The sequence below is a fragment of the Coenobita brevimanus genome, chromosome 112 (assembly GCF_032717465.1).
Source record: "Coenobita brevimanus isolate Jiangsu-jjx chromosome 112, ASM3271746v2, whole genome shotgun sequence".
Taxonomy (NCBI): domain Eukaryota; kingdom Metazoa; phylum Arthropoda; class Malacostraca; order Decapoda; family Coenobitidae; genus Coenobita; species Coenobita brevimanus.
In genome coordinates, this window is record NC_137065.1 from 25,506,506 (window position 1) to 25,531,599 (window position 25,094).

The window sequence follows — 25,094 nt, forward strand, 5'->3', positions numbered from 1 at the left end:
GGAAATTAAAGATTTATGCCAGACTCGATCGAAAGCCTTTGAAATGTCAAATGCAATGGCAAAGCTTTCGCCAAAGTCCCGAAAGGAGGATGACCAGGAGTCTGAAAGATAGGTGAGAAGATCGCCAGTGGAGCGTCCCTGACGGAACCCATACTGGCGATCAGAAAGAAGGTTGTGATAAGAAAGATGCTTTTAAATTTTTCTTTTAAGAATTGACTCAAAAACTTTTGAGATACAGGATGTTAAAGCAATTGGACGATAGTTAGAGGGTTGGAAATGGTCACTCTTCTTTGGGATTGGCTGAATGAGAGCAAGCTTCAAGCATGAAGGAAAGGTACAAGTTGATAGACAAAGGCAAAAGAGTTTGCCTAGGCAGGGTGTAAGTACAGAAGCACAGTTCTTGAGAACAACAGAAGGGACTCCATCAGGCCCATATGCCTTGTTAGTATTGAGGCCTGTGATGGCAGAAAATACATCAGCTGAAGAAATTTTAATGTCAGCCATGAGGAAGTCAGATGGGGGAAGTGATGGAGGAAGAGCACTGGGATCATCTAAGGTGGAATTGGAGTAGAAAGTCTGAGCGAAGAGATCTGCTTTATCAGTAGAAGAAATAGCTACAGAGCCATCAGGGTAGAAAAGGGGAGGGAAGGATGATGAGGTAAAGTTGTTAGAAACGTTTTTGGCAAGGTGCCAGAAGGAGCGGGAAGAATTCGAGTTGGAGGGTTGAGAACATTTAGTATGGATGAAATTATTTTTAGCAGAACGAAGAACAGACTTAGCACGATTCCGGGCAGAAACGTATAAAAGATGTGATTCAAGGGTGGGTTGGCTCCAAAACCTTTTATAGGCCCTCTCCTTGTTGCGGACAGCATTAGAACAAGCGTGATTAAACCAAGGCTTTCTTGCATTAGTCAGAGGATATGAGAAAGGAATGTATGCTTCCATGCCCGAGAGAATAACCTCCGTAATGTGCAAGGCACACCCAGATGACTCCCGGCCATGGAAGCAATAATCATTCCAGGGAAAATCAAAGAAGTACTGCCTGAGGGCCTCCCAATCTGCAGCTCCAAAATTGCCACAGACGATGTTTCTTTGGAGGGTCCACAGACCATACTGGAGTGATTGGACAGGTTAAGGTGATAAGGTTGTGATCATAGGAGCCCAACGGAGAGAAGAGATTAACAATGTAAGCAGAAGGATTAGTTGTAAGGAAAAGGTCAAGTATGTTGGAGCTCTCTCCAAGGCAGTCAGGGATACGGTAGAGTGCTGTACGAGCTGCTCTAGGTCATTAAGGATAGAAAAGGTGTAGGCTTGTTTACCAGGGGATCAGTGAAAGGAGAGGAAAGCCAAAGGTGGTGGTGAGCATTGAAATCTCCTAGAATGGAGATTTCAGAGAAAGGAGAAATGGATAGAATGTGTTCCATCGTAGAAGTAAGACAGTCAAAGAATTTTTGATAGTCTGTAGAATTAGGAGATAAGTAAATAGCGCAGATATATTTAGTCAGAGAATGATAGGAAAGCCGAAGCCAGAGTGTAGAGAATTCAGAAGAATCGAGTTCAGGAACATGAGAAATAAGATAAGTCGTTGCGTGTATATACACAACAGCCACATTTGGCTTTGAAATGAGTATAGAGAAAGTATAAGGATACAGAAAAGGGTTTGCTGTCAGTTGCCTCAGACAGCTGAGTCTCAGTTAGAAAAAGAAAGTGAGGTTTAGAGAAGGAGAGGTGGTGCTCAACAGAGCGAAAGTTAGAGGAAAGGCCGCGAATGTTGCAGAAATGAAGAAGAAGAGAGTCAGACAGTGGTTCCAGGCAGCTCAGGTCGTCACCGGGATAGGGGTAGAAGGTGGGGGCATTTATGGTTCCCCCCCCCCCGGGGACTCCGAGGCCATGTGTTGAGATGCTATGATTTTTTTTTTTTTTTTTTTGAAAAGGAAGTGTAGTGTGTACTGTGCATGTAATCTGGTGTTGATAGTTAGAGAAACTGGTATTGGAGAGCATGCTGGCCTATGCTCTGTGTTACTGAGACACTGAAGAAGTTCAGCAAAGGGGGATGGTAGGGACCTAGTCCAGAGGGCTGATGAAACGGGAGCTCCAGCTCTCCCTGTCATCAGCTTTCCTTCCACCTTGGGAGTACTGCCCTGCTCAACTGGTGTTACAGTAGTAGTAATAATACTGATGAAAATGATAATGATGATGATGATGATGATGATGATGATGATGATGATGATTGTGTAGTAGGTGGGGGCGCTCACCATCCACACACTTGATGTAGTGCTGTCCTTCCTTCTTTCTTTCCTTCCCTTTCTGTCTTTCTTTACTTCATTATTTCCTTGTCCTTCTGCCTACAGGTGACTTTACACTCCCTCTTCTGTTTTTCTTTCCTTCATTCTTTCCTGTTCCTTCTGTCTACGGGTGACTCTACACTGAGTGACAAGCCAAATAGTTTCCTGTACACTGGGAAACCATTTACTACGCTGGGTGGTAACCATATACCGGTAGCCTAATTATGGCGTCTGATGGTTTAGTGGTTAATTACGACGCTCCAATCGGATTGAGCCGGTGCAGGTTTATATCCAGGGGATGGTTGGGGTTATTGCTCACGTAATGCCGCTCAGGGATGAGAGATTGGTCACTTATCTTAAATGTCAGGACCAACTTGCCTAGCCCCGGGCTCCTACGCTCCTCATGGAGCAACGTAGGATTGGATGATGGATGGATGGATTATTATTATTATTATTATTATTATTGTTATTTCACACAACTACTAGACATCCCCTGTCTCCCCCTTTACCCCTCTCCATAGCCAAGCCTGAGAGTTCTGTAAACAGAATCAGGGTTTTGAGAGAGATGACCTGTGCCTGAAGAAGCCGTTAAACAGGCGAAACGTTACACTGAAGAAAGTAGGCCTAAAGGCCATTACCTCTAAATTCTACATAAATTAATTAGTTTTTCTCAAACACGACTTCAGAGGCATGTGCTGCATAGATATAAAAAAATTCAATTGTTAATGAATTTTCGACGGTGTTAAGAACCTTTTCCTTCACCTTCAATAAAGGGGTGAAATGTTACTTAAAATCTTGTTTCATACTTTTCCTTCTCTCTCTCCCTCTCAGTAGAGTGATTACCCACAACGAGATGACTGGATTGGCTTATGCTGCTGCACTTTGGGTCCTCTCGTTTGACAGCCGAACAGCTGCCTCTGGAAATGAATAAATATTGTATTCTAAGATTACTGACATTGTAGTTCTAAGGATTACTCACGCTGGTGATGGTATTAGAATTAGTGGACATTTGACATTTTCTAAATAAAGACTTCACACATTCATGGCATACGAGTGCAAGCAATTACCATACCTGGTATTTCTGTAATATCATGGTTTTGTGTTAAAGCAAGTAGTTGTTTGTTAGGTCTGGTCCAGTGCAGCCATTAAAAGTCCACATCAATTTTTCTTATTCTTAATTGAACAGATCAAAATATTGTCATCATTTCTGAATAAGAATTGCCTTTCAATTATTATTTAACAACCTAGACAACCACAATTCAGTTGTAATATTAAACAAAGGCTGTCAGAAATATTAGACGTTCAATATTTTTTGGTATAAATCGAAGAGTAGCATGCTGATTTTATTTAATGAAAATTGACAATTATGTATATTTTTTTCTTTTCTTAAGGAATAAATTGACGAGGATCAGTACAATTCAGTAAATTCTATCAACATGTTGCATTATGTAAGCTCTTAGCATTACTTCATAACAGTAGAGTGAGATGAAGGGATTTTTTTTCACTGCGAGAGCACTGGAAATGTAAGGAAATCCTAACTCGTCTAGTTCCTTTACTTTTAATAATACTAATGACGCTATTACATTAAAGGAAATTGCATTAATAATTAGCTATGTTTGTAATAATATCAAAGGAAACATTTAGGGAAATTTCAGTAATAATCAACAATGTTTATAAAAATATCTAAGGAAATATTTAAGGAAATATTAATAATAATGGTTTTAATATTTTTTCTCTTCATATGGTATAGATCAATCAGTGCGGCAACATTCTCTGTATAAGGCCGGAAACTTGTGGGGTGTCCTTCTTGACATTAAAGAGTTATAACACTAATGTTGTGGCATCAGTTTACCCAGAAGCTTTTCGTTTAACTCTTATGAATGACATCCTTCCCATATGACCTATCTTTCCATTTGGGGCCTCATCTCTCTCTCTCTCTCTCTCTCTCTCTCTCTCTAAATGTTACGTATCAGCACAAAAACTACAATTACATTCACACTCTTTTACTATAATGACCATGGCAGCGGGTTTATTTAACGATCATTAATTTCCTGTAATGTCAGCAGATAATAGAGGAAGAAGGCAATTAAATCGAAATACAATGTTCAAGTAAATGTCAACCATTTATGCCGGAAAATGTTTAGCTATGTTTGCTGTGAACAGAAATAACAGCAACAGATAATCCACCCACCCCTTTTTCCCTCTCCAAATTGCGTTTATATTCTCTATCCATTATGCATCCAAAATGTGCGGGTTTTCAGTCTTTAAACCTAATTAATGCATGACTTCATGCCAAGATTTTCTGGGTTTATGTGTCTCTACCTTGTGTTGCCGTAGCTGCCACTAGAATAAGCCATCCTGCTCTTCATTGAAAAGACACACCATTGGTGCTAGCCTGTCATACATCTCTATTTTTTTCAGTCATGGCTATAATTATAGAGCTGAGCATGAGTCTGGGACACTGCTGAAGACAGTCAGGTTTTGCTAATGTACAATAATCCCCTAGAACAGGGGGCGCAACAATCGAATTTGCACTCGTTCTTCGGGATAACAAGGTTCAGTGGGAAAACAAACTTCGTCCATCAGTCTGACTAGCCCGAGAATAAAACTCGGGCATCCAGCTGTACGAAGTGTATGATAGCACTTGGGCATACTGGAGCTGATAACTAAGAGATGGATAATATGAACCTCACATACGCGGCATTCAGCCAGACGACAGGTCATAAATGTTCCCTCCTCCCCCCCCCACTGACAGCCATTCACAATCGCCTAACTAGAATACTGCCCAAACGAGGAGTCAACATAGGGCGTTAATGGGCCATAAATTATATTACGAAATAATATAGAAGGGGACGTGACTTTTTTCTTGACTATATCGGGGCTGGCACAGACAGAAAAACTACGGCCTATTGGGAAGGATGGAAATATTGTTATTGTCTTGAAACAGGTGATTTATCCTGTTGGTTAATAACTGACAAATCTCAACATCTTTACCAATATTAAGGAAGATCTTTTGTAATGAGGGAAAATCTCTTTGGGCCAAAGTAAATGTTTGAAAGGAGCATAAATGAAAAGCACATCTCGAGTTGAAAAGATTAAGAGATTATACTGTTTGAGGCTGAATGCAAGTATATAATGGTAAGAGTATAGGTTCAATTACAAGCGCAGAGTAAGAGTATATTGCCCTTAAAAAGTCAAGACAAAAGTTGGAAAAGCATCGATGCCCTTACTGACGGACAAGTAGAATAATAACAGTTCCAAGAACACCATTTTGGTGAATATCTGTGGACAAATACATGGACCTGTTTTCCCACTTTCCAAGTACCCACACTCACCCATCCATGCTGTCCCACCACTCCCACCCACCCACCCAACTCGTCTCACTGCCCATCCCACTCATCTGCCCACCCACTCTCCAATCTACCTCGTCCACCCACTCACCCAAACTCACCCATCCATCATAGCCACCCACTCACCCACATACCCTGCCCCTCCCCCCACACTACACCCACCTAACCATTCACCTCGTTCCTCTGCCAACCCTTCTACCTAGCTATTCAACTCTTCCATCCACAATTTTACCAACATGGCCAAGTTCCACCAAGCTGACTTAATATGTTGATTTTTCGTTATAAGACTGATATGGGTATAGGAGGATGTAAAAAATTCTAAGGTACTGGGCTTCCAAGCTCCATCAAGTTCAACTGACAAATTCTAATTTTGGTTATCAGGGACTCTTGTTTATCAATTATAAACCACACCAGTGTTTTCCTCATCAAAAGTTACCCCTGTCAGATGCCCGTGGAGCCTCATAAATACTTCTCTATTAATTTCTTGACGAACATACAACAGACAGTCAGCTTACACTTCCTATTCAAAAGTCAATCAAAATGGCGTCTCATAATCAAGTCTCCGAGTCCCCCGGGGGGGGGGACACAAATGCCCCCACCATCCCTCCACTCCCGGCGACGACCAAACGAGAAACAAAATATCAGCGACGGGGTCAGTACCACCTTCCAACCCAGCACAGGGGACACAAATTCCACATTTTAACATCACTGTTATTTGTATTTTCCTTTCTTTATGTTTTATGATACACTCTTAATATGCATTGTGGTCTTTCACTCTTCCTTTATTTTTCTCACTTTTTATTATTATACCGTGGCTGCCAGAGCGAATGCTGGTGTCGTTCTGAGCGATTTGTGTGTGTGTGTGTGTGTGTGTGTGTGTGTGTGTGTGAGAGAGAGAGAGAGAGAGAGAGAGAGAGAGAGAGAGAGTGCTCGTATGTTGTGTTTTCGTTCCGAACCCGGAAATATTCGCAAGGGATAAGTCGAAGTGGCAGGGACAGCTTCACAAGTGTGGTAACTATGTCAGACTAGAAGATGGTGAGGGTGAATTGATTGAGAACTGAGGTGGTGTAGTGGAGGATGTTTGTGCTATATGGGTTGTCATGTCTAATTCATCTTTGATATAATACCTCAGAGGATGGAATAAACATACAGTATATACAAGCACAGCTGTCTGTCCTTTATTCCGTTGTTATGTGGTTAGTTGATACCCGGCGCAGGAGGTGTGGTAGGAAGGTGGGGAGTGGCCGGGGAGGCACCTCGTCATTTATGCTAACACTTGTTGGCTACACGTTCTACGCATTATTTCAGGTTGACGATACATTTCCCTATCTTCAGGTGTTAAATCAGGTGTAATATCTCATTTAGCATCTTTACTCTGTTGTGTATTGCTAGACTACACTGCCAACAATAACTACAGCACACATTTTCCACTACCCCACCTCCACCCTCAAACTACTCACCGCCACCCGTACTGCTACTTATCTGTTCGAATATTTTCGGGGTTCGGAACGAAGACACAATTTTTTTTGGCTGACAATACAATGGATTATAAAATGAAACCAAGCAAGAACAGGCACAGCGGTCCATTCGAGCTTTCTTCTTCTTCTTCTTCTTCTAGTGAGAGAGAGAGAGAGAGAGAGAGAGAGAGAGAGAGAGAGAGAGAGAGAGAGGGAGAGAGAGAGAGAGACCAAGCGCATAACTTCCCCATTAGGCCTCCCAGCACTTGCCGAAATACCATATTTCACTTTTCTCGAAATCAACGATTTATGGACTGACGCAGGGGCAAGTGCTTCACGGCACCATCGGACCGTTCCTCTGTAAAACCAATGGAAGCAACGGGGGTCAAGAACCCCTTCAGAAAATTTCAGTCGACATGAAACTGAAACAGGCACGTCTGCCAGCCAATTAGGGGGAGGCGGTGGCTCAATCGGTAGAGAAGTGGCTTGCAGTCCTACCAGACCCATATTCAAATCCCCGCTGGGACGGTGAACAGTTTAGGGATTTGTATTTCATAAAAGCAGACTTTACTGATCTGCCAGAAGACCCGCTGACATGTAAAAATACCCCCGCTAATACCAATGCACCAGTCCTGTATGAGACAGCCCTAGCAAGTATTCAATATGGATTGTTGGTGTTAGCGCCGAAGTGGTGACAAGTGGATATGTAGGAGGACTACTGGGCCCCAAGGAGGACTACTGGGACTTGGGAATAGGTCCTGAAGCCTTTGCCCAGAGTCGGACATGTGAAAAAAAATACATAAAATGGTACACTGAATTTTATACAAAGATAACTGTAGTCCACAAAATATTACAGCTAATTGCACAAAGCAAATAAAATTTAACTGAATAACAAAGAAGCAAAACACAGTTTGAACAACTCCAGTACTTCGTGAATTATCTTAAAAGTTATATGATGGGGAACAGTATCAATAAACAAATCTCCCAGTCTGTTAACCGCATGCTTCTAGGTTTCTATGAGGCAACAAATTGAAATACACAAACGTTCCTCGAGTAGGAGACGTCCACTCCTCGTCTATTCTAACACCCAGTCTCCACCACGAGGCTAAGTTCTGATTCACGGAACTGCGTGCATGATATGCGGTGGAACTCAGTAAGTGTTTTTTCCCTGAAAATGTCATGAACGGAGATACTTGAGTTAATCTTTATATTTACAAGACATCTTGATGAATTTGAGTTTGCAATAGCGTCTCGAACATTTCTGATTTACGCTAACTTATGTGGAACTTCATTTGTGATGAACTCTTTCACCAATTCCCCCGTATGTGTATTATAACTAGTCGAAATGTTAATAGCAAATGACAAAGAATTTTCGTGCATAAAAGACCTTTCTGACCTCATCTTGCAAAATATGTTGCTTGAAATGTACTAAATCTGGTAACGACGGGTAGCCTGGCTCAGCATAATACACCAGACTATGTTGTTCTTCGTACCCCTAACAGTCGATTTAACGCCCAGCCATACAGTCTGATGCCCGGCTTGGTATCAGCCCCTACCTAAGACTCACACCCGTACGTTAAGGGACGACATCAGCGCCGCATGACGCATCTGTCTCTTCACAATAATTGATACATCGTTGTTCTTTTTGACAAACGATACAAACCTCAACAGATAACACAACTTATTCATTACATGCAGTCTGGTTGCCAAGGACACAGAGACATCGCTCGTGAACGGTGAACCTAGGTAAACATAACTCGTGCTTTGCTCCATCACCAAGTCGGTCACACAGATCGTCTCGGTGTCGTCATCTCCGCTGTTTACCACAAAGAATTTAGTTTTATTCTTGTTCACTACCATGCCATAACCTCTACAAAACTGTTGCAATAACCCAGCATCTTAAAGTATATCATGTCTACCGGTCGACAAAAAACCAGCTTCGTCCATCAACACTAAGAAAATTCTGAAACCATTCTAAAAAAATTTCCAAGCTGCTGTTTTTTCATTGCTTTTAACTCTTTTGCAATTAATGTAAATGAGAAACACGAAGTTCGTGAACCTTGTCTGACTACCAGTGTGGCCGTCGTGACAAGCCAGTGTACTTTCAGTCACACGGTACATTCGTCAACATAAATTCGCTGCTGCAAGTCTACTCGTGTGATGTGAGTCCTTTTGTTTGGCAACAGTGGAAGGGGACGAGTTGCCAAATAGACTTTTATACACTTTAACGGCGTGTTTTTAAAAAGTGGCACTAGAGACTACCTAGGGTACAATATTCTGTATAGCTCAATTGATTACGGTAATATAAAAATAAGCGCAAGAGTTAACAGTGTTATGGAACGACGTTTGAGCGTAAAGCTATGATATTTTTCATTATAACTGTGTCTAAGCTCCATTCTCCTCTCTCCCCCTTACTCCTCCTGATGTCCTTCCCATCCCTCCTCCTCCCTCCTATCCCCCCACACACTTTTATGCCTCTCCACCGTCTCCTCTCCCCAACCCTCTCTACCTTCATTCATTTATCCACGGCACTAACTTGATTAGCGCATTGCAATTCTCTCTTGACTGTTTACTAAACCCAGTCTGCCTTCTCAACTGTTTGCAGCATTACCGACTATATCCAAGGTTTGTTATCAATATTCCTTCCTGTTCTAGTCTCATTCTCACCCCCCCTCGTCTCCTTCCTAATCCTCTCCAGTCGTCTTTCTTTTCTTCACCCTTTGTCATTGCCAAGAGCCGGGAGATATAGGAACATTGAGGTCTCGTTCTTGTGATGCATCCCTCACTAGAATTTGTTTGAGTGAGCCTGGCAGTCGGTGGCTGTTATTTTAGCAGGGCAAATTAAACAAACAGTTGTGCCCGCTCCTCCTACTTCTCGCCCGTTCTCCTATTTTCCTCATACTGTTCACTGAATCATGAAGCAGTATCAGAACCACTAATGTTTCAAACTACTGCATCATGTTTGGAGTAACGAGTGGAAGAAAGAGACTGTTGCATGGCAAGAAACTCTCGAATGTTGAGGACCAAAAGGGTTACAGGAATAGACAAGAAATAGAGAGTGCGGTTTATTGCATAGATTAGCACCGTGGGTAATATAAGGTAGACAGGGCGGAGAGAGAGAGAAAGAGAGAGAGAGAGACAGAGACAGAGACAGAACAGACACACAGACACACAGACAGACAGAGACAGACAGAGACAGAGACAGACAGACAGACAGACAGAGACAGAGAGACTTTAGACTTTAGACAGTTTATTGAGACAAACAGGTATACATACATACACACACACACACACACACATATATATATATATATATATATATATATATATATATATATATAATATATATATAAAACTGCTCATCAGCGAAGAAGTTACAGACTCTGTACAATAATCCAAGTTTCTTTGAGGCAGTTTTAGCAAGTGATCTAACATGAGAGGTCCAGCTGAGGGCATTGTTATGTTATGTTAATGTCTACTTAAGTATGTGTTTGATGTTTTTACAATTCAGTATACTTCCTATTTTATCGTTATTAAACATCCAAACGACTTGTTCGGTCACTGACTCTAAAGCAGGATTTCTAAACTGCACTAATTTTGAGCAGTGAAGTACATAGTGTTGCAGGGTGTGGGCTCTGGTTTCATTACAGTCTGCAGCACGTTTTATAATCGGGTGTATCCATTCCAAGCTGCCACAGATACTTATAGCCTAACCTTAGTCTAGTGCATACGGAATCTGTCCACTTATTTCTATATTTTCCATATGTAAAGTGGGTTCTCAGAGCAACATTAGTGTAGTGAGACATAGTTTCACTACTAGAATGTTGCTGCTCCATTCTCTGTTTTTCCTCTTGACCTTGTTTTATTCTTAATGCAGTTTTAACCCTCTCTGCCACAGTCACGCAAATCGCATCCCATGTGGTTTTGTAGGAAGAAGCAAAGTCACGCGAATCGCATTCTTAATCACAAAAAAAAACGCCAAAAATTAAGTTTTCAGACGATTTGTGTCAAATTTTGGTGTGTTATAGTGGACATGTGTTTGTCCCGAGGAAAGGCATTGACAACACTGTGACTGCTCTGATGAGACAATGCATAGCAGAAAAACTTCAGTAGCTCATGACTAGCCGGGCTGGAGGGAAGTGCAGCTGTCAGTCGTCCCTTTAAAAATTGAAATATTGTGATTGTACAGTGTTTTTGAGTATAATGTGAAGTGATTGTGTCTATGGAATATAGATATATTGTTTGTAAAGCATTGGGGCCCGTTATCAGCTGTTAGGCCTAGAGGCAGGAGTCTGGTTTCGTTTAACAGAGTTTCCACTCTGCTTCACCCTGCCCGTAAATGATGTGAGTATTTTACCTTTATAGCGAAGCCAATACTTTTGTGAAACATATAGTGCCTGTGATTAGTGAAATAACTGACCTACCATAGCAGGCATTATGTATGCCAAAAAGTTATGCCATAGTTGCTATGGAAACAAGCAGTCACGTATGCCATAGAGTCAGGAAGGGAGTAATAGAAGAGGTTGGGATGGTTGGGATGGAATCATGCGATACTGCGTATGGTTTAGTGTGAAACATACGTATAAAGTAGTGAAGCGAGTGTTCACCGAGAAATAATGCATGCATTAACTGACTTAGCTCAAACGTTGCGCAAGTATAAGAGACAACAAATACGCCACACAGTCACAGACTTCAGTGAAAAGGTATTGTACCAATCTCAGACAGTGCTATATTGATTATGATTTAGTGTGAAACATACGTATAAAATAGTGCAGCGAGTGTTCACCGAGAAATATTGCATGCATTGACTGACTGAGTGAAAACATAGCTCAAGTACCAGAAAAAAGAAATATTCCACAGCCACATATATATATACATATGTCGTGCACTGAATGTTCGTGGAGAAATCTATTGTGTGCATCGCATGTGTTTTAGGCAAACGTATCGCAAGGAGAGAAGAAAATACGCCACAGACACACACACACACACGCACACACACACACACACTCACACACACAGATACACACACACACACACACACACACACTTACCCACACACACACATGCTCACACATTACATAACTCTTCATCTTCCAGCAATCCTTCAAGCTCCTGCCAGCATCTCAACACCTCTGGAGGAAGTGAGTTATCCATATTTTGTTTATTTGTATATTGACCTATTTCTATAGTTCTATATTTTTTACACAAATAAGTATTGTTTTATACCTACACACACATGAGATGGAAGAAAGTTCAGCTTCAGTATCAGTACCTAGCAAAAAGGCTAGTGGTCATGTCAAGTTTCCGAGAGCACTATCAAAAACCTTATGATATTTTTCATGTATACTTTGAGTAAAAAGAAAGAAAATAATAAAAACCTAACCAGCAAAAATATGTTGGTGTGGGTGAGGCAGGGAAAGAATGTTTTTATCTCGCCTGTGGGAAAGGAGGAGTACTCTACGTTTGTCGTTCAATTACTCCAAAATTATTGTACCTAACGATTTCCCGTAAGAACCATGATAAAGATCCGTGAATTCTACATATGTTCAGGACATAACAATACAATATCTCTGACGAAAAGTCGGAACTACAATGATTATTGTGAGTGCATCACGAAAGTGACACACGGCTGTGAGTACCTAGTCATATATGGCGATTTACTCGAAAAGTATGAGGCATATCGAAACCAGGGAGTGTTCATGAGAATACTCGTGAAATTCTTCATAATATTATGCAATGAAAACATAAGGTGTGCAAGAAAAGTTCTTAGAAACTACCTGAATTAAAAAAAAAACGGCTTTCAGTTTTTGGCTATTTTCTCGAAAACCACAAATCATATCACAACCGGATTTTCTCATTAGAAAGCTGATGAAATTCTGTATCAAAACTTCTAATAACATTTTCCTGTATGATGGAAAGCATTCGAATGGTGATGTTGGAAACCGAAATTGATGTAGCAAAATGTTTATTCACGGCTGCCTAATGTTGTTTTATTCGTGTTTTCCTGTTTTTTTGTGGTGCTTATCAGCTAGCATAAACATCGACGAATAAGATGAGATAGGTTTCATGGCAGTATATTGATGTTTGGGTGGCGAAAATAAGGTGAGAATACATGTTATTTGCTGCACATGAGCAGCCGGGTCGGGTGGCTAGACATAAAATCATGCGCCAGAAAACTTACCAAAACTTATCGTGCATGAGAGGGTTAATCTGTTTTAAGGTTAGTTGTGATACTACATCTATGTCTTCTTTTTCTGCTGCACTCTTGGCTAGTTCATCAGCTCTTTCATTACGTGGTATTTCAACATGGGATGGTATCCATGTGAATGGTATGCTTCTACCAGATTGCTTGAGCTGATGCAGGACAGCTCTACACTGGAAGACTACGTCTGCCAGTGCAGGTGCTGTGTTATTAAGGGACTCAGTGCTCTTCGGCTGTCTACGAAAAAACACACCTCTCCTTCACCTCCTGTGATCTCTCTGAGGCAGTATAATATTGCATATAGCTCTGCCTGAATGGAAGACACGTTGTTGCTTATTTTAAAATTTATTTCACTCTGTGCACATGCACTGTTTGCTTTATCTAATATTACGATCCCACACTCTGCTCAGCCATCCTCTCTGACCGAACCATCGCAGTAGACGTGAGCAGTGTTTTCGTTGTTAGAGTTTATTTACTTGGTTTTGTATATGTGTCCATAACACACCGACAGGATAACATTCCTTCGTTTTCTGTAGTGGAGATATGCTCACCTTTACCTCTTCCTCTTCCCAGGGTGGAGGCTTGGGTGCCTGCAGTATCTCCTCACAGGGGTTTTGTACCTGGTATTTGAGTACGTTCCTCACAAACTCTTTCACATAGCCAATCTTGCCTTGCCTCCAGAAGGTTCTGGTTCCATTAACAACATCTTTGATGCTGTTAGGGAGTCCCAGTCCGCTTTCTGACCGCGTGTGTCTTATTGCAGCCGCCACATTGTCTTCCTGAATTCTATTTTTTACACTCTGCAAAATTAGCTCAAGTCTCATGGCATCTATCATGGTGTTCCTTGGGCAGCTAAGTATGATCCTCATTGCGGCATTCTGGATTTTTTCAAGTGTTTCCAGCCTTCCTTCACCAAGGCAAGAGAGGACTGGGCTTGCGTACTCTAATACCGGTCTGACAGTAGTGAGGTACATCATTTTTAGTACTGGTACACCCATCCCTGCACCACTATAGGCCATTGACCTCAAGAGCTGGAATCATGCCTTGCACTGCGTTATTATGTGGTTCATCTCGGCATCTTTATAATCTGCTGTGTATCCAACATACATATTTAGGTACTTGTAACTTCTCACCCTCTCGATGTTTTTGCCATTAATTACTAAATGCTTTTTCCCTAACGCACGACACTGGAACTTTGTCTTACTCTCGTTAATTACAAGACCCAGACTTTTGATCAGGTTGCCGAACCTGTTCAGTGCAGTTTGCATAACATCAAAAGTTTTGGACTGTATCATGATGTCGGGATAAATTACTGCACTAACCCCGTAACCCAGCTGTTCACGCGCCACTTTGTTCATCAAAAGATTGCTGAGTAATGCACTTAGGGATCCTCCCTGTGGCGTACCAAGCTCTAGACGCTTTTCCCGGGAGAGTGTCCCTTGGGTCCACACCTGGGCCCGCCGCCCAAAGGGATAATCCCCCACCCAGTGTAGCAAATTTCCCCTTACCCCCATGCTAGCTAATTCATATAAAATTACTTCTCCATTGGCCTTATCGAAGGCACCCTTGAGGTCAATGAATATCCTGCTGTAGTCAGTATCGCTAGAAAGGCACTTATTGACGGCGTCTTTTGTCCCTTTACCTTTCATGAAGCTGTACAGATTCACACTAAGCATGTCACCTATGAGGAATAATATTCTCTCTAACATGATTCTTTCCATCATTTTTGTAAAGCATGATGGTGAGCTGAGTGAGTTCTTTGATCTCAATGTGGGACTGAAACAGGGGTGTGTAATGTCTCCATGGCTGTTTAATATATATATGGATGGGGTTGTAAAGGAGGTACAAGGTAGGGCAGTGGATGTGGGGGTGGCCCTAATGAATGAGGGTGAGATTTGGAAGCTTCCGGTGTTGTTGTTTGCTGATGATACAGTATTGTTGAGTGAAGATGAATGGGAGTTGCAAGGTTTGGTGAATGAATTTGGGACAGTGTGTAGGAGGAGGAAACTGAAAGTTAATGTAAACAAAAGTAAAGTTATGGTGTTTGAGAGGAATGAAGTCACAGAGTGTGCAGTGAGGTTGGATGGTGAGGATATGGAGAATGTGAGTGCATTCAAGTACTTGGGTAGTGTGATGAGTAAGGATGGAACTTTGGGGGATGAAGTACGTGAAAGGGTACAGCAGGGAAGAAAGGTTGTTGGTACACTGAAAGCAGTGATGAGAAATAGGGAGGTGAGTATGGAAGTTAAGAAGTCACTGCATGATGGTATTGTGATCCCTACCCTGACGTATGGAAGCGAGGCGTGGACATTGCAAGAGGGGAACAAGTCAAGAGTGAGAGCAGTGGAAATGAGTTACTTGAGAGGAGCATGTGGAGTGACGTGGAGGGACAGGTTGACGAATGAAGAAGTGAAGGAACGTTGTGGGGTAGATGTGGATGTGGTTGAAAAGATTAGGAGAAATACACTGAGGTGGTTTGGACATGTGGAGAGAATGGAGAATGAAAGACTGACTAAGAGGGTGTATGTAGGTGAGGTGGAGGGAGGGAGAGGGAGGGGTAGACCGAGGAGGAGGTGGAGGGATGGAGTTGAGAGGTATATGAGGGAGGAGGGGGGTGAGTTGGGGGGAGGGGAGTCAAATGGTGGGTGACAGAGTGACTTGGAGGCGTTTTGTCTGCGGCCACCCTTTGCGGAATTAGGGCGTCGGGCTATAGATAGATAGATAGATAGATGATGTTAGTGAGACTGGTCTGTTTCCCCCAGTCGCTTTGGGGATTGGGATGATAATTGCTTTATTCCATGCTCTCGGTATTCTGCCCTCCCTGAGACTCATATTGTACAAGTCTAACAGCGGGCCGTCCTCCATGCTGGCCAGGTAGTTAATTATCTCATACATAATTCCATCCTCACCAGGAACTGTAGACCTTCCATTTGTAACTGCCTGCAGTAACTCATCCCTGGTTATGTCTGTGCCTGTCACGTCTTTGGTGTTTAATGCACTAACAATGAAGCTTCTCCTATCGTCCTGCCATTCCTCTAATGCCTCCCTCACGTTGTGTGGCAGGCATTCATTGCTCGCTGCAGATGCCACAACTCCATTAAGTCTTCAGCTAATTTTTCTGGGTGTGGGTGTGCTACGCTTTTCACCTTTCTCACTCTTACTTTGTTAACTTCTTTCCAAATTTCGGTTATGCTCTTACTGTTCCCTATCCTTTTAGTGAAGCGTTCCCAGTATTCCCCCCTTACTTACCTTATGGCCTGACTGCAAATCTGGGCCATTTCCTTCATTGTGGCTTTGCTTTCGTCACCCCTACCCATTTGCACCCATTTTCTGTGAGCCAGTCTTATCATTTGCGACAGTTGTTTTAGTTCTTTATTGTTATAGTATTTGTCTGTATGGTATGAGCAGTTTTTCTTCACGCACCTTTTATAATCGAGTAATTCGTTAATAACCTTCACAAGGTCTTCGTAAAAGTGGTTTACACAGCTCGGATGATAGCCACTATACCATTCCCGCACACCATCAATAAAGAAATCAACTTTATCTATGGGTAGAGTTTTTTTTATGTCAGGAAGAAGGAACCAAAGGCCACGAGCCCGCAATATCAGTTCCCTCCAAGAGAAAAACCAAATACAATAGAGAGCCAAATTCAAGATCCGATCATTTCGAGATGCTTGGACACACTGCATTTGAAAGACTGGAGATCATAGGCAGCAGGAAATACAGACAGAGGGAGACAGTTCCAGAGCTGACCTGTTGCATAAACGAAAGACTGGGAGTAATGGTTAACTCTTGCATTAGAGAGTTGGACAGAAAAGGGATGAGAGTTTGCTGCTAGACGGGTGCTACGTGCCCGTCTTAGAGGTGGAGGAATGCATGCAGACAGTTCAGAGGAGCAGTGACCATTAAAGTAGCGATAGAAAAGAGATAAAGATGCAACAGTTCGGTGAAGAGACAGAGGTTAAAGGCAGTCAGTAAGAGGAGGAGAGTTAATGAGACGAAAAGCCTTTGACTCCACCCTATTGAGAAGAGTTGTATGTGGGGAGCCACCCCACACATGAGAGTTGTACTCCACACAGGGGCGGATAAAACTCCTGTATAGAGTCAGCAATTGTGCAGGGGTAAAGAAAGAATGGAGTCAGCTTAGCACACCCAATCTCTTGGAAGCAGATTTGACAAGAGATGTAATATGATCTTTCCAAGATAATTCCCCAGTAAATGAAACCCCAAGCATATTCAAGGATGATGCAGGATTAAGCTGAATATTATTAAACATTAGTGGGTATACCTGTGGAAGATTTTGTCGGGTTGATAGGTGTAAGAACTGAGTCTTATATGCATTAAAAACAACCAGATTATATTTACCCCAGTCAGAGATACGAGCCAAGTCAGACATTAGGTGTGCCATAGCCTCATCCCTTGTTTTTTGAAGTAACTGCTGAGATGGGCGTTGTAGGAACCGAATGGAAAGGTGAGGGGTGGACTCATCAGTGTATGAGTGGATAGGGTTAGATGTACAGCTTAGAAGGTCATTGATGAATAAAAGGAAGAGAGTTGGTGATAGGACAGAGCCCTGAGGAACACCACTGTTGATAGATCTAGGAGAAGAACGATGGCCAGCTACAACAGCGGCTATACAGTAGAACAAGCAGAGAGGAAGCTAGCAATGAAGGCACTGATAGAAGGATAGAAACTGTAAAGGAGCAGTTTGGAAATTAAAGATTTATGCCAGACTCGATCGAAAGACTTTGAGATGTCAAATGCAATGGCAAAGCTTTCGCCAAAGTCCCGAAAGGAGGATGACCAGGAGTCTGAAAGGTAGGTGAGAAGATCGCCAGTGATGATCAGAAAGAAGGTTGTGAGAGGAAAGATGCCTTAAAATTTTTCTGTTGAGAATTGACTCGAAAACTTATGAAATACAGGACTTTAAAGCAATTGGACGATAGTTGGAGGGTTGGGAGTGGTCACCCTTCTTTGGGACTGGCTGAATGAGAGCAAACTTCCAGCAAGAAGGAAAGGTACAATTTGACAGACAAAGGCAAAAGAGTGCTTAGGGAGGGTGTAAGCACAGAGGCACAGTTCTTGAGAACAACAGGAGGGACCCCATCAGGCCCATATGCCTTGTTAGTATTGAGGCCAGTGATGGCAGAAAATACATCAGCTGAAGAAGTTTTAATGTCAGCCATGAGGAAGTCAGAGGGAGGAAGTGATGGAGGAACAGCACCGGAATCGTCTAAGGTGGAATTGGAGAAGAAAGTCTGTGTGAAGAGATCTGCTTTATCAGTAGAAGAAATAGCTACAGAACCATCAGAGTAGAAAAGAGGAGGAAAGGATGATGAGGTAAAGTTGTTAGAAAGGTTTTTGACAAGGTGCCAGAAGAAGCGGGAAGAATTCGAGTTGGAGAGTTGAGAGCATTTACTAAGGATTTCAGGGGCAGTGTCCAACTTTTTTTTTAAAATAACGTCTCAACAAAGCGTTGGACAAAGATTTAACTTTGGCAGTGCATGTTTGAGACCCCGACATAATTTGTAAAATTATGCTTTTGTACCAAATGTGTATGATTAAGGCATTTATAAGAGTAAATGTAGGGTAAACTTAGCTAAAATCGTCAGAGGCATGTAGCGAGGCTAGCTTCGGTCACGATACAAGCCCCGCCCACAATTCGGAATGTGACGTTGGTGTGACGTAGTAGTAATCACCGACGCAAGTGGCATTTCTATCTTTCTAACCCCCCCCCACATACTGTACTTTCTCTCTCTCTCTCTCTCTCTCTCTCTCTCACACACACACACACACACACACACACACACACACACACACACACACACACACACACACACCGAAGTAATATTTCACCCCTACTACAGATTCAGTATGGTCCTTATATGAGAACAATGTTTGCGAAAAAAAGGTTTACTTGGAGGAAAATACTTATAATTTACGTGGACAATACGGCCATTGCTACATGCTCGGTGCATGTAACATAGATAAGTGGTTTATTAAACTTGTTCATTGTGAACGTCCACTACCATCTTTAAAAGAATATATTTTTTTATAATAAAATAAAACTGAAAAGTAGCATTTTTAATGTGATAGATTGGCATGATTTAAAAGGAAATATATTAAATTCCTAATGCAGCTTGAGTTCCCGGCTGGAAATCACCCAAACCCCAGGTTATAAATCAGTGACAGAGACATGCATTATAGTAGTCGGCGATAAGAGGTGGAGACATCAAAGGCATACAATGATGTAAATAACATGCTCAGCACAACCTTTATTCATCATCACTATCCAGCCTGAGGTCTTCTATGTCTTTGTCATCGCTGGCAAGGGCAATGATGATGGGTCCCACAGCATCGTGGACATTGTCTGATGTCCAGTATCCGACCTCGAAGTCTCGAGATCGTCGGACAGCAGCTGCCCACACCTGGGTGGCACACAGTCTGGCTTCAGCCAGTCTGGCCTGCAGGTCGACCCTGGTGAAGCGTTGCAGGGAGGAGCGTACGTGTCGCTTCATGCAACCCCACACCTGCTCGATGGCATTGAGCTCTGGGTGGGCGGGTGGAAGGCGGACAACCTCATGGCCCCACTCACGTATCATGTTGTCCACCTTGTACTGGGGCGTTGGTTGGTTCTGCTGGCAGACGAGCAGCAGCTCAGGTCGTGTGGCGCCAGGTGGGATGGGGAGCCTGTGTTGCTCCAACCAGGTGATTAGGTCACCTTTCTTGGTTGCTGTGGTGGGACAGCGACTATTCTCAGTCAGTTGGCTGTGGTAAGGTGCGTTGTCCATCTCCAGGACCGACGGCTCGGTAAGCGATGGCAGGAGTTGCGACGTCAGCCATCGGATGAAGACCTCGGCTGTCATCTCTCCGTGGTAGTCGCCGCTGGTGTTCTTGGCTGTGTAGCAGAGGAACGAACCCTCAACGAAGCCATTGGCCGTGCCAGCTGCGACCACCACGAAACGTTCACCTTCACCAGGCGGTACCTGATGACTGTACATATCGCTACTTTTATCCTGAGTTGTGTCCACCCATTCCCTGCTGTGATTCATCCTGGTGGTAAACCATGTTTCATCAACGTACACCACCTGCCTCCCTTCTTCCCGGTGGTGCCGCAGAGCCTGGAGAGCGGCGATCCGGCGGCACACGACGTCCAGGGATTCTTTCCTAACATACACCTTCCGCTGTGATGTCTTGTAGCGGAATCCCATGTCGTGCAGGAGCCGCCACACCGACGTCTCCGAGGTTACATCTGGGATGATGCCAGCCGTCTTCAATTCCTGCGTCAGGTTGCCAACCGAAAACACTCTTTTGGCAGCGAACTTGGCGTGGATGAAGCGGCGAATGGTGCCCACAGTAAAATTATTAAAGACAGGCGGTGCTGGAAGTGCTGCCGGTGTCTTAGGCTGAAGCGTGGTTCCGCGATCCACGACCTTCCTCACCGCCGTCGCCGTCATACCCACAACGTGCGCAACACGCTCGTGAGGTCTGTGTAGAGAAAGGCCAATATGTATGTAACATTTGCCGCATGATGATGAAAATGTACGCAAAAATATATATAGTATATATATATATATATATATATATATATATATATATATATATATATATATATATATATATATATATATATATATATATATATATACGTATGTATATATATATATATATATATATATATATATATATATATACGTATGTATATATATATATATATATATATATATATATATATATATATATATATATATATATATATATATATATATATATATATATATATATATATATATATATATATATACTCGTATATGTATTACAGAAATGCATTTCATTCTGTAAGCATGGCCTTGCCAAGTCAGACTAATTCACAGTGGTAAGGCAAAGAGGTTTTTATCATCATCTTCTGAGCAGACAGGTCCTTTGACAAGTACAAGGTAATAATTGTGCTTGTTATGGCATGGAAAGCACAGTATCATGCAGAACAATTACATTTCGATCTGTGAATGGTGAACATATTTCATTATAGTAGTCTGGTTCACCACCCCTTGGCAGTCAACAAATGAATTTCGCCATATTATTTTATTTTTTATCAATTTTTGTTTTCAAATTACCTGTTCAAACTTATCAAATTCCTCATGCGGACCCTTTCGCGGTTGTATACCGCGAAAAGCCGCAGCACAAAAGCAGTCTTGCAACCTCTAGGACAATAAGAGATGCTCGCCATCGCTGAAGTTTCGATTTGGTAACGTCTCGCCTGTCGGCGGCCGCCACATCACCTCGCCCAGCGGTGCCTGCTCAGGCAGTGATTACTACTCTTCAGAAGTGAATAAGTCATAATGATGTCACAATATGTGTAAGAGAGTGATGCATATACTATGTACTAATAGGGAGTCTAGAGGGATGTACAGTCACTCTAAAAATCAGCCGCAGCTCAGAAATATGAGCAACCCTGAGGCATTGAATCTGAAGCAGCTTACATAAAGACAGAACTGCCACTTGAGTCGGTGATTACTACTACGTCACACCGACGTCACGTTCCGAATTGTGGGCGGGGCTTGTATCGTGACCGAAGCTAGCCTCGCTACATGCCTCTGACGATTTTAGCTAAGTTTACCCTACATTTACTCTTATAAATGCCTTAATCATACACATTTGGTACAAAAGCATAATTTTACAAATTAGGTCGGGGTCTCAAACATGCACTGCCAAAGTTAAATCCTTGTCCGACGCTTTGTTGAGACGTTATTTAAAAAAAACAGTTGGACACTGCCCCTGAAATCCTTAGTAGTACGGATGAAATTATTTTTAGCAGAGCGAAGAACAGACTTAGCACGATTCCGGGCAGAAACGTAAAGATGATGTCATTCAGGGGTGGGTTGGCTCCGGTACCTTTTGTAGGCCCTCTCCTTGTTGTGGACAATATTAGAACAAGCATGATTAAACCAAGGCTTTCTTGCATTAGTCAAAGGATATGAGAAAGGAATGTATGCTTCCTTGCCCGAGAGAATAACCTCCGTAATGTGCAGGGCACACTCAGAGGGCTCCTGGCCTTGGAAGCAATAATCATTCCAGGGAAAATCAAAGAAATACTGCCTGAGGGCCTCCCAATCCATGGCTCCAAAATGCCACAGACGACGTTTCCCTGGAGGGTCCACAGGTCGTACCAGAGTGATAGGACAGGTTAAGGTGATAAGGTTGTGATCGGAGGAGCCCAACGGAGAGAAAAGATTAACAGTGTAAGCAAAAGGATTAGTTGTAAGGAAGAGGTCTAGTATGTTGGAGCTCTCTCCAAGGCGGTCTGGGATACGGGTAGGGTGCTGTACAAGCTGCTCTAGGTCATTAAGGATAGAAAAGATGTAGGCTTGTTCACCAGGTGGATCAGTGAAAGAAGAGGAGACCCAAAGGTGGTGATGAACATTGAAATCTCCTAGAACGGAGATTTCAGAGAAAGGAGAAATTGATAGAATGTGTTCCATCATAGAAGTAAGATAGTCAACGAATTTTTGATAGTCAGTAGAATTAGGGGATAAGTAAACAACACAGGCATATTTAGTCAGAGAATGGCAGGAAAGCCGAAGCCAGAGTGTAGAGAATTCAGAAGAATCGAGTTCAGGAACATGAGAGCAAGATAAGTCGTTGTGTATATATACACAACAGCCACCTTTGGCTTTGAAATGAGTATAGAGAAAGTATGATGATCAGATATTCATTCTTAGATTTTTAGTGGAAAAGTTTCTAGACAAGGGAAAGAAGTTGTATGCGGCTTTCATGGATTTGGAGAAAGCATATGACGGGGTGGATAGACAAGGATTGTGGAAAGTGTTAAGAATATATGGAGTAGATGGGAAGTTGTTGAATGCTGTGAAGAGTATGTAAGATGGTGCGAAGGCTGCAGTGCGTGTGGATGGTGAACTAAGTGAATTTTTCTCTTTGAAAGTTGGTTTGAAACAGGGATGTGTCATGTCTCCATGGTTGTTCAATCTGTACATGGATGGGGTAATAAAAGAGGTACAAGGTAGGATAGTGGATGTTGGAGTGGCCCTGGTGAGAAAGGATAATGTTTGGAAACTCCCTGTACGGTGCTGTTGTTTGCAGATGATACTGTGTTGTTGATTGAAGACGAAGGGGAGCTGCAAGGCTTGGTGGATGAGTTTGAGAGAGTATGTAAGAAACGGAATCTAAAGGTGAATGCAGGGAAGAGTAAAGTGATGGTCTTTGAGAGAGGTGAAGTTAGTGAATGTACAACAAGGTTGGATGGTGAGGAATTGGAAAATGTGAGTACGTTTAAGTACTTGGGTAGTGTGATGAGTAAGGATGGAGGTTTGGAGGGTGAAGTGCTTGAAAGGGTATAGCAGGGAAGAAAGGTTGCTGGTTCTTTGAAAGCAGTGATAAGAAACAGGGAAGTGAGCATGGAAGTGAAAAAGTTACTACATGACAGTATTGTGATACCAACTCTAACGTATGGAAGTGAAGCTTGGACCATGTTGGGAAGGACACAAGTCAAGAGTGAGAGCAGTGGAAATGAGTTATTTAAGAGGAGCCTGTGGAGTCACGTGGAGAGACAGGCTGACGAATGAGGATATAAAGGAGCGTTGTGGTGTGGATGTGGATGTGATAGGAAGCGTTATGAGGAACACACTGAGGTGGTTTGGCCATGTGGAGAGGATGGAGGGTGAAAGACTGACGAAGAGAGTGTATGTGAGTGAGGTGGAGGGGGGAAGAGGGAGGGGGAGGCCGAGGATGAGATGGAGGGATGGGGTGGAGAGGTATATGAGAGAGCGGGGTGTGAGTTGGGAGCAGGGCAGTAAAATGGCGGGGAACAGGGCGACTTGGAGGCGATTTGTTTGTGGCCACCCCAAACGGGATTGAGGCGTCTGGCAATAGATAGATAGATAGATGATGATACAGAAAAGGGTTTGTTGTCAGTTGCCTCAGACAGCTGAGTCTCAGTTAGAAAAAGAAGGTGAGGTTTAGAGGAGGAGAGGTGGTGCTCAACAGAGCGAAAGTTAGAGGAAAGGCCGCGAATGTTGCAGAAATGAAGAAGAGAGTCAGACAGTGGTTCCAGGCACCTCGAGTCGTCACCGGGAGAGGGGCGGAAGGTGGGGGCATTTATGGTCTCTCCCCTGGGGACTCCGAGGCTGGGTGATGAGACGCCATAATTTTTTGAATTTTGGAAAAGGAAGTGTGGTGTGTACTGTGCATGTAGTTTGGTGTAGATAGTTAGAGAAATATGTACTGGAGAGCATGCTGGCCTACTCTCTGTGTAAATGAGACTGAAAAAGTTCAGCAAAGGGGGATGGTCAGGAACTATTCCTGAGGGCTGATGAAACGGGAGCTCCAGCACTCCCTGTCATCAGCTTTCCATCCACCTCGGGAGTACTGCCCTGCGCGACTGGTGCTACAGTCTACAGTGTTAATTGTTTTCTGCTATGAGACAGAGAGAGAGGAGAGCGGGAGGGGGAAAGGGGAGGAGAGGGTGGGGAGGGGCACGGGGTGCAGCGCCATAGAGTAGAAAATACCCTATTGTTCTGATGGGATGGATACGAGGGAGAGAACAAAAGTTTCATCATTCGACAACATTCATCTCTCGTCTTTTGCACATTTTTATGCTTATCAGATATAAAGAATATTGCATTCTGGGCGATTTATAGTACTAATTCTTACAAACGCGTCATTAAAGTGTATAAAAGCCTGTGTGGCAACTATTTCCCATACACTGATGCCAGACAAAATGACCCACATTGCACGAGCAGGTTTCCAGCGAATTTGTGCTGGCGGCTGTATATCGCCACTGTCA

General features: G+C 42.8%; 1 protein-coding gene across 1 annotated transcript; it reads right to left on the reverse strand.

Moving 5' to 3' along the window:
* Nucleotides 1-19,569: 19,569 nt before the first annotated feature.
* Nucleotides 19,570-20,751, reverse strand: LOC145418139 (uncharacterized). Its single transcript, XM_080286661.1, has one exon. The coding sequence runs from the start codon at nucleotides 20,749-20,751 to the stop codon at nucleotides 19,570-19,572; it is 1,182 nt and encodes a 393-aa protein (XP_080142787.1).
* Nucleotides 20,752-25,094: the final 4,343 nt, after the last annotated feature.

Excerpts from the sequence above, each read along its gene's own strand:
- LOC145418139 (XM_080286661.1), bottom strand. The coding sequence starts at position 20,751 with ATGACGGCGACGGCGGTGAGGAAGGTCGTGGATCGCGGAACCACGCTT.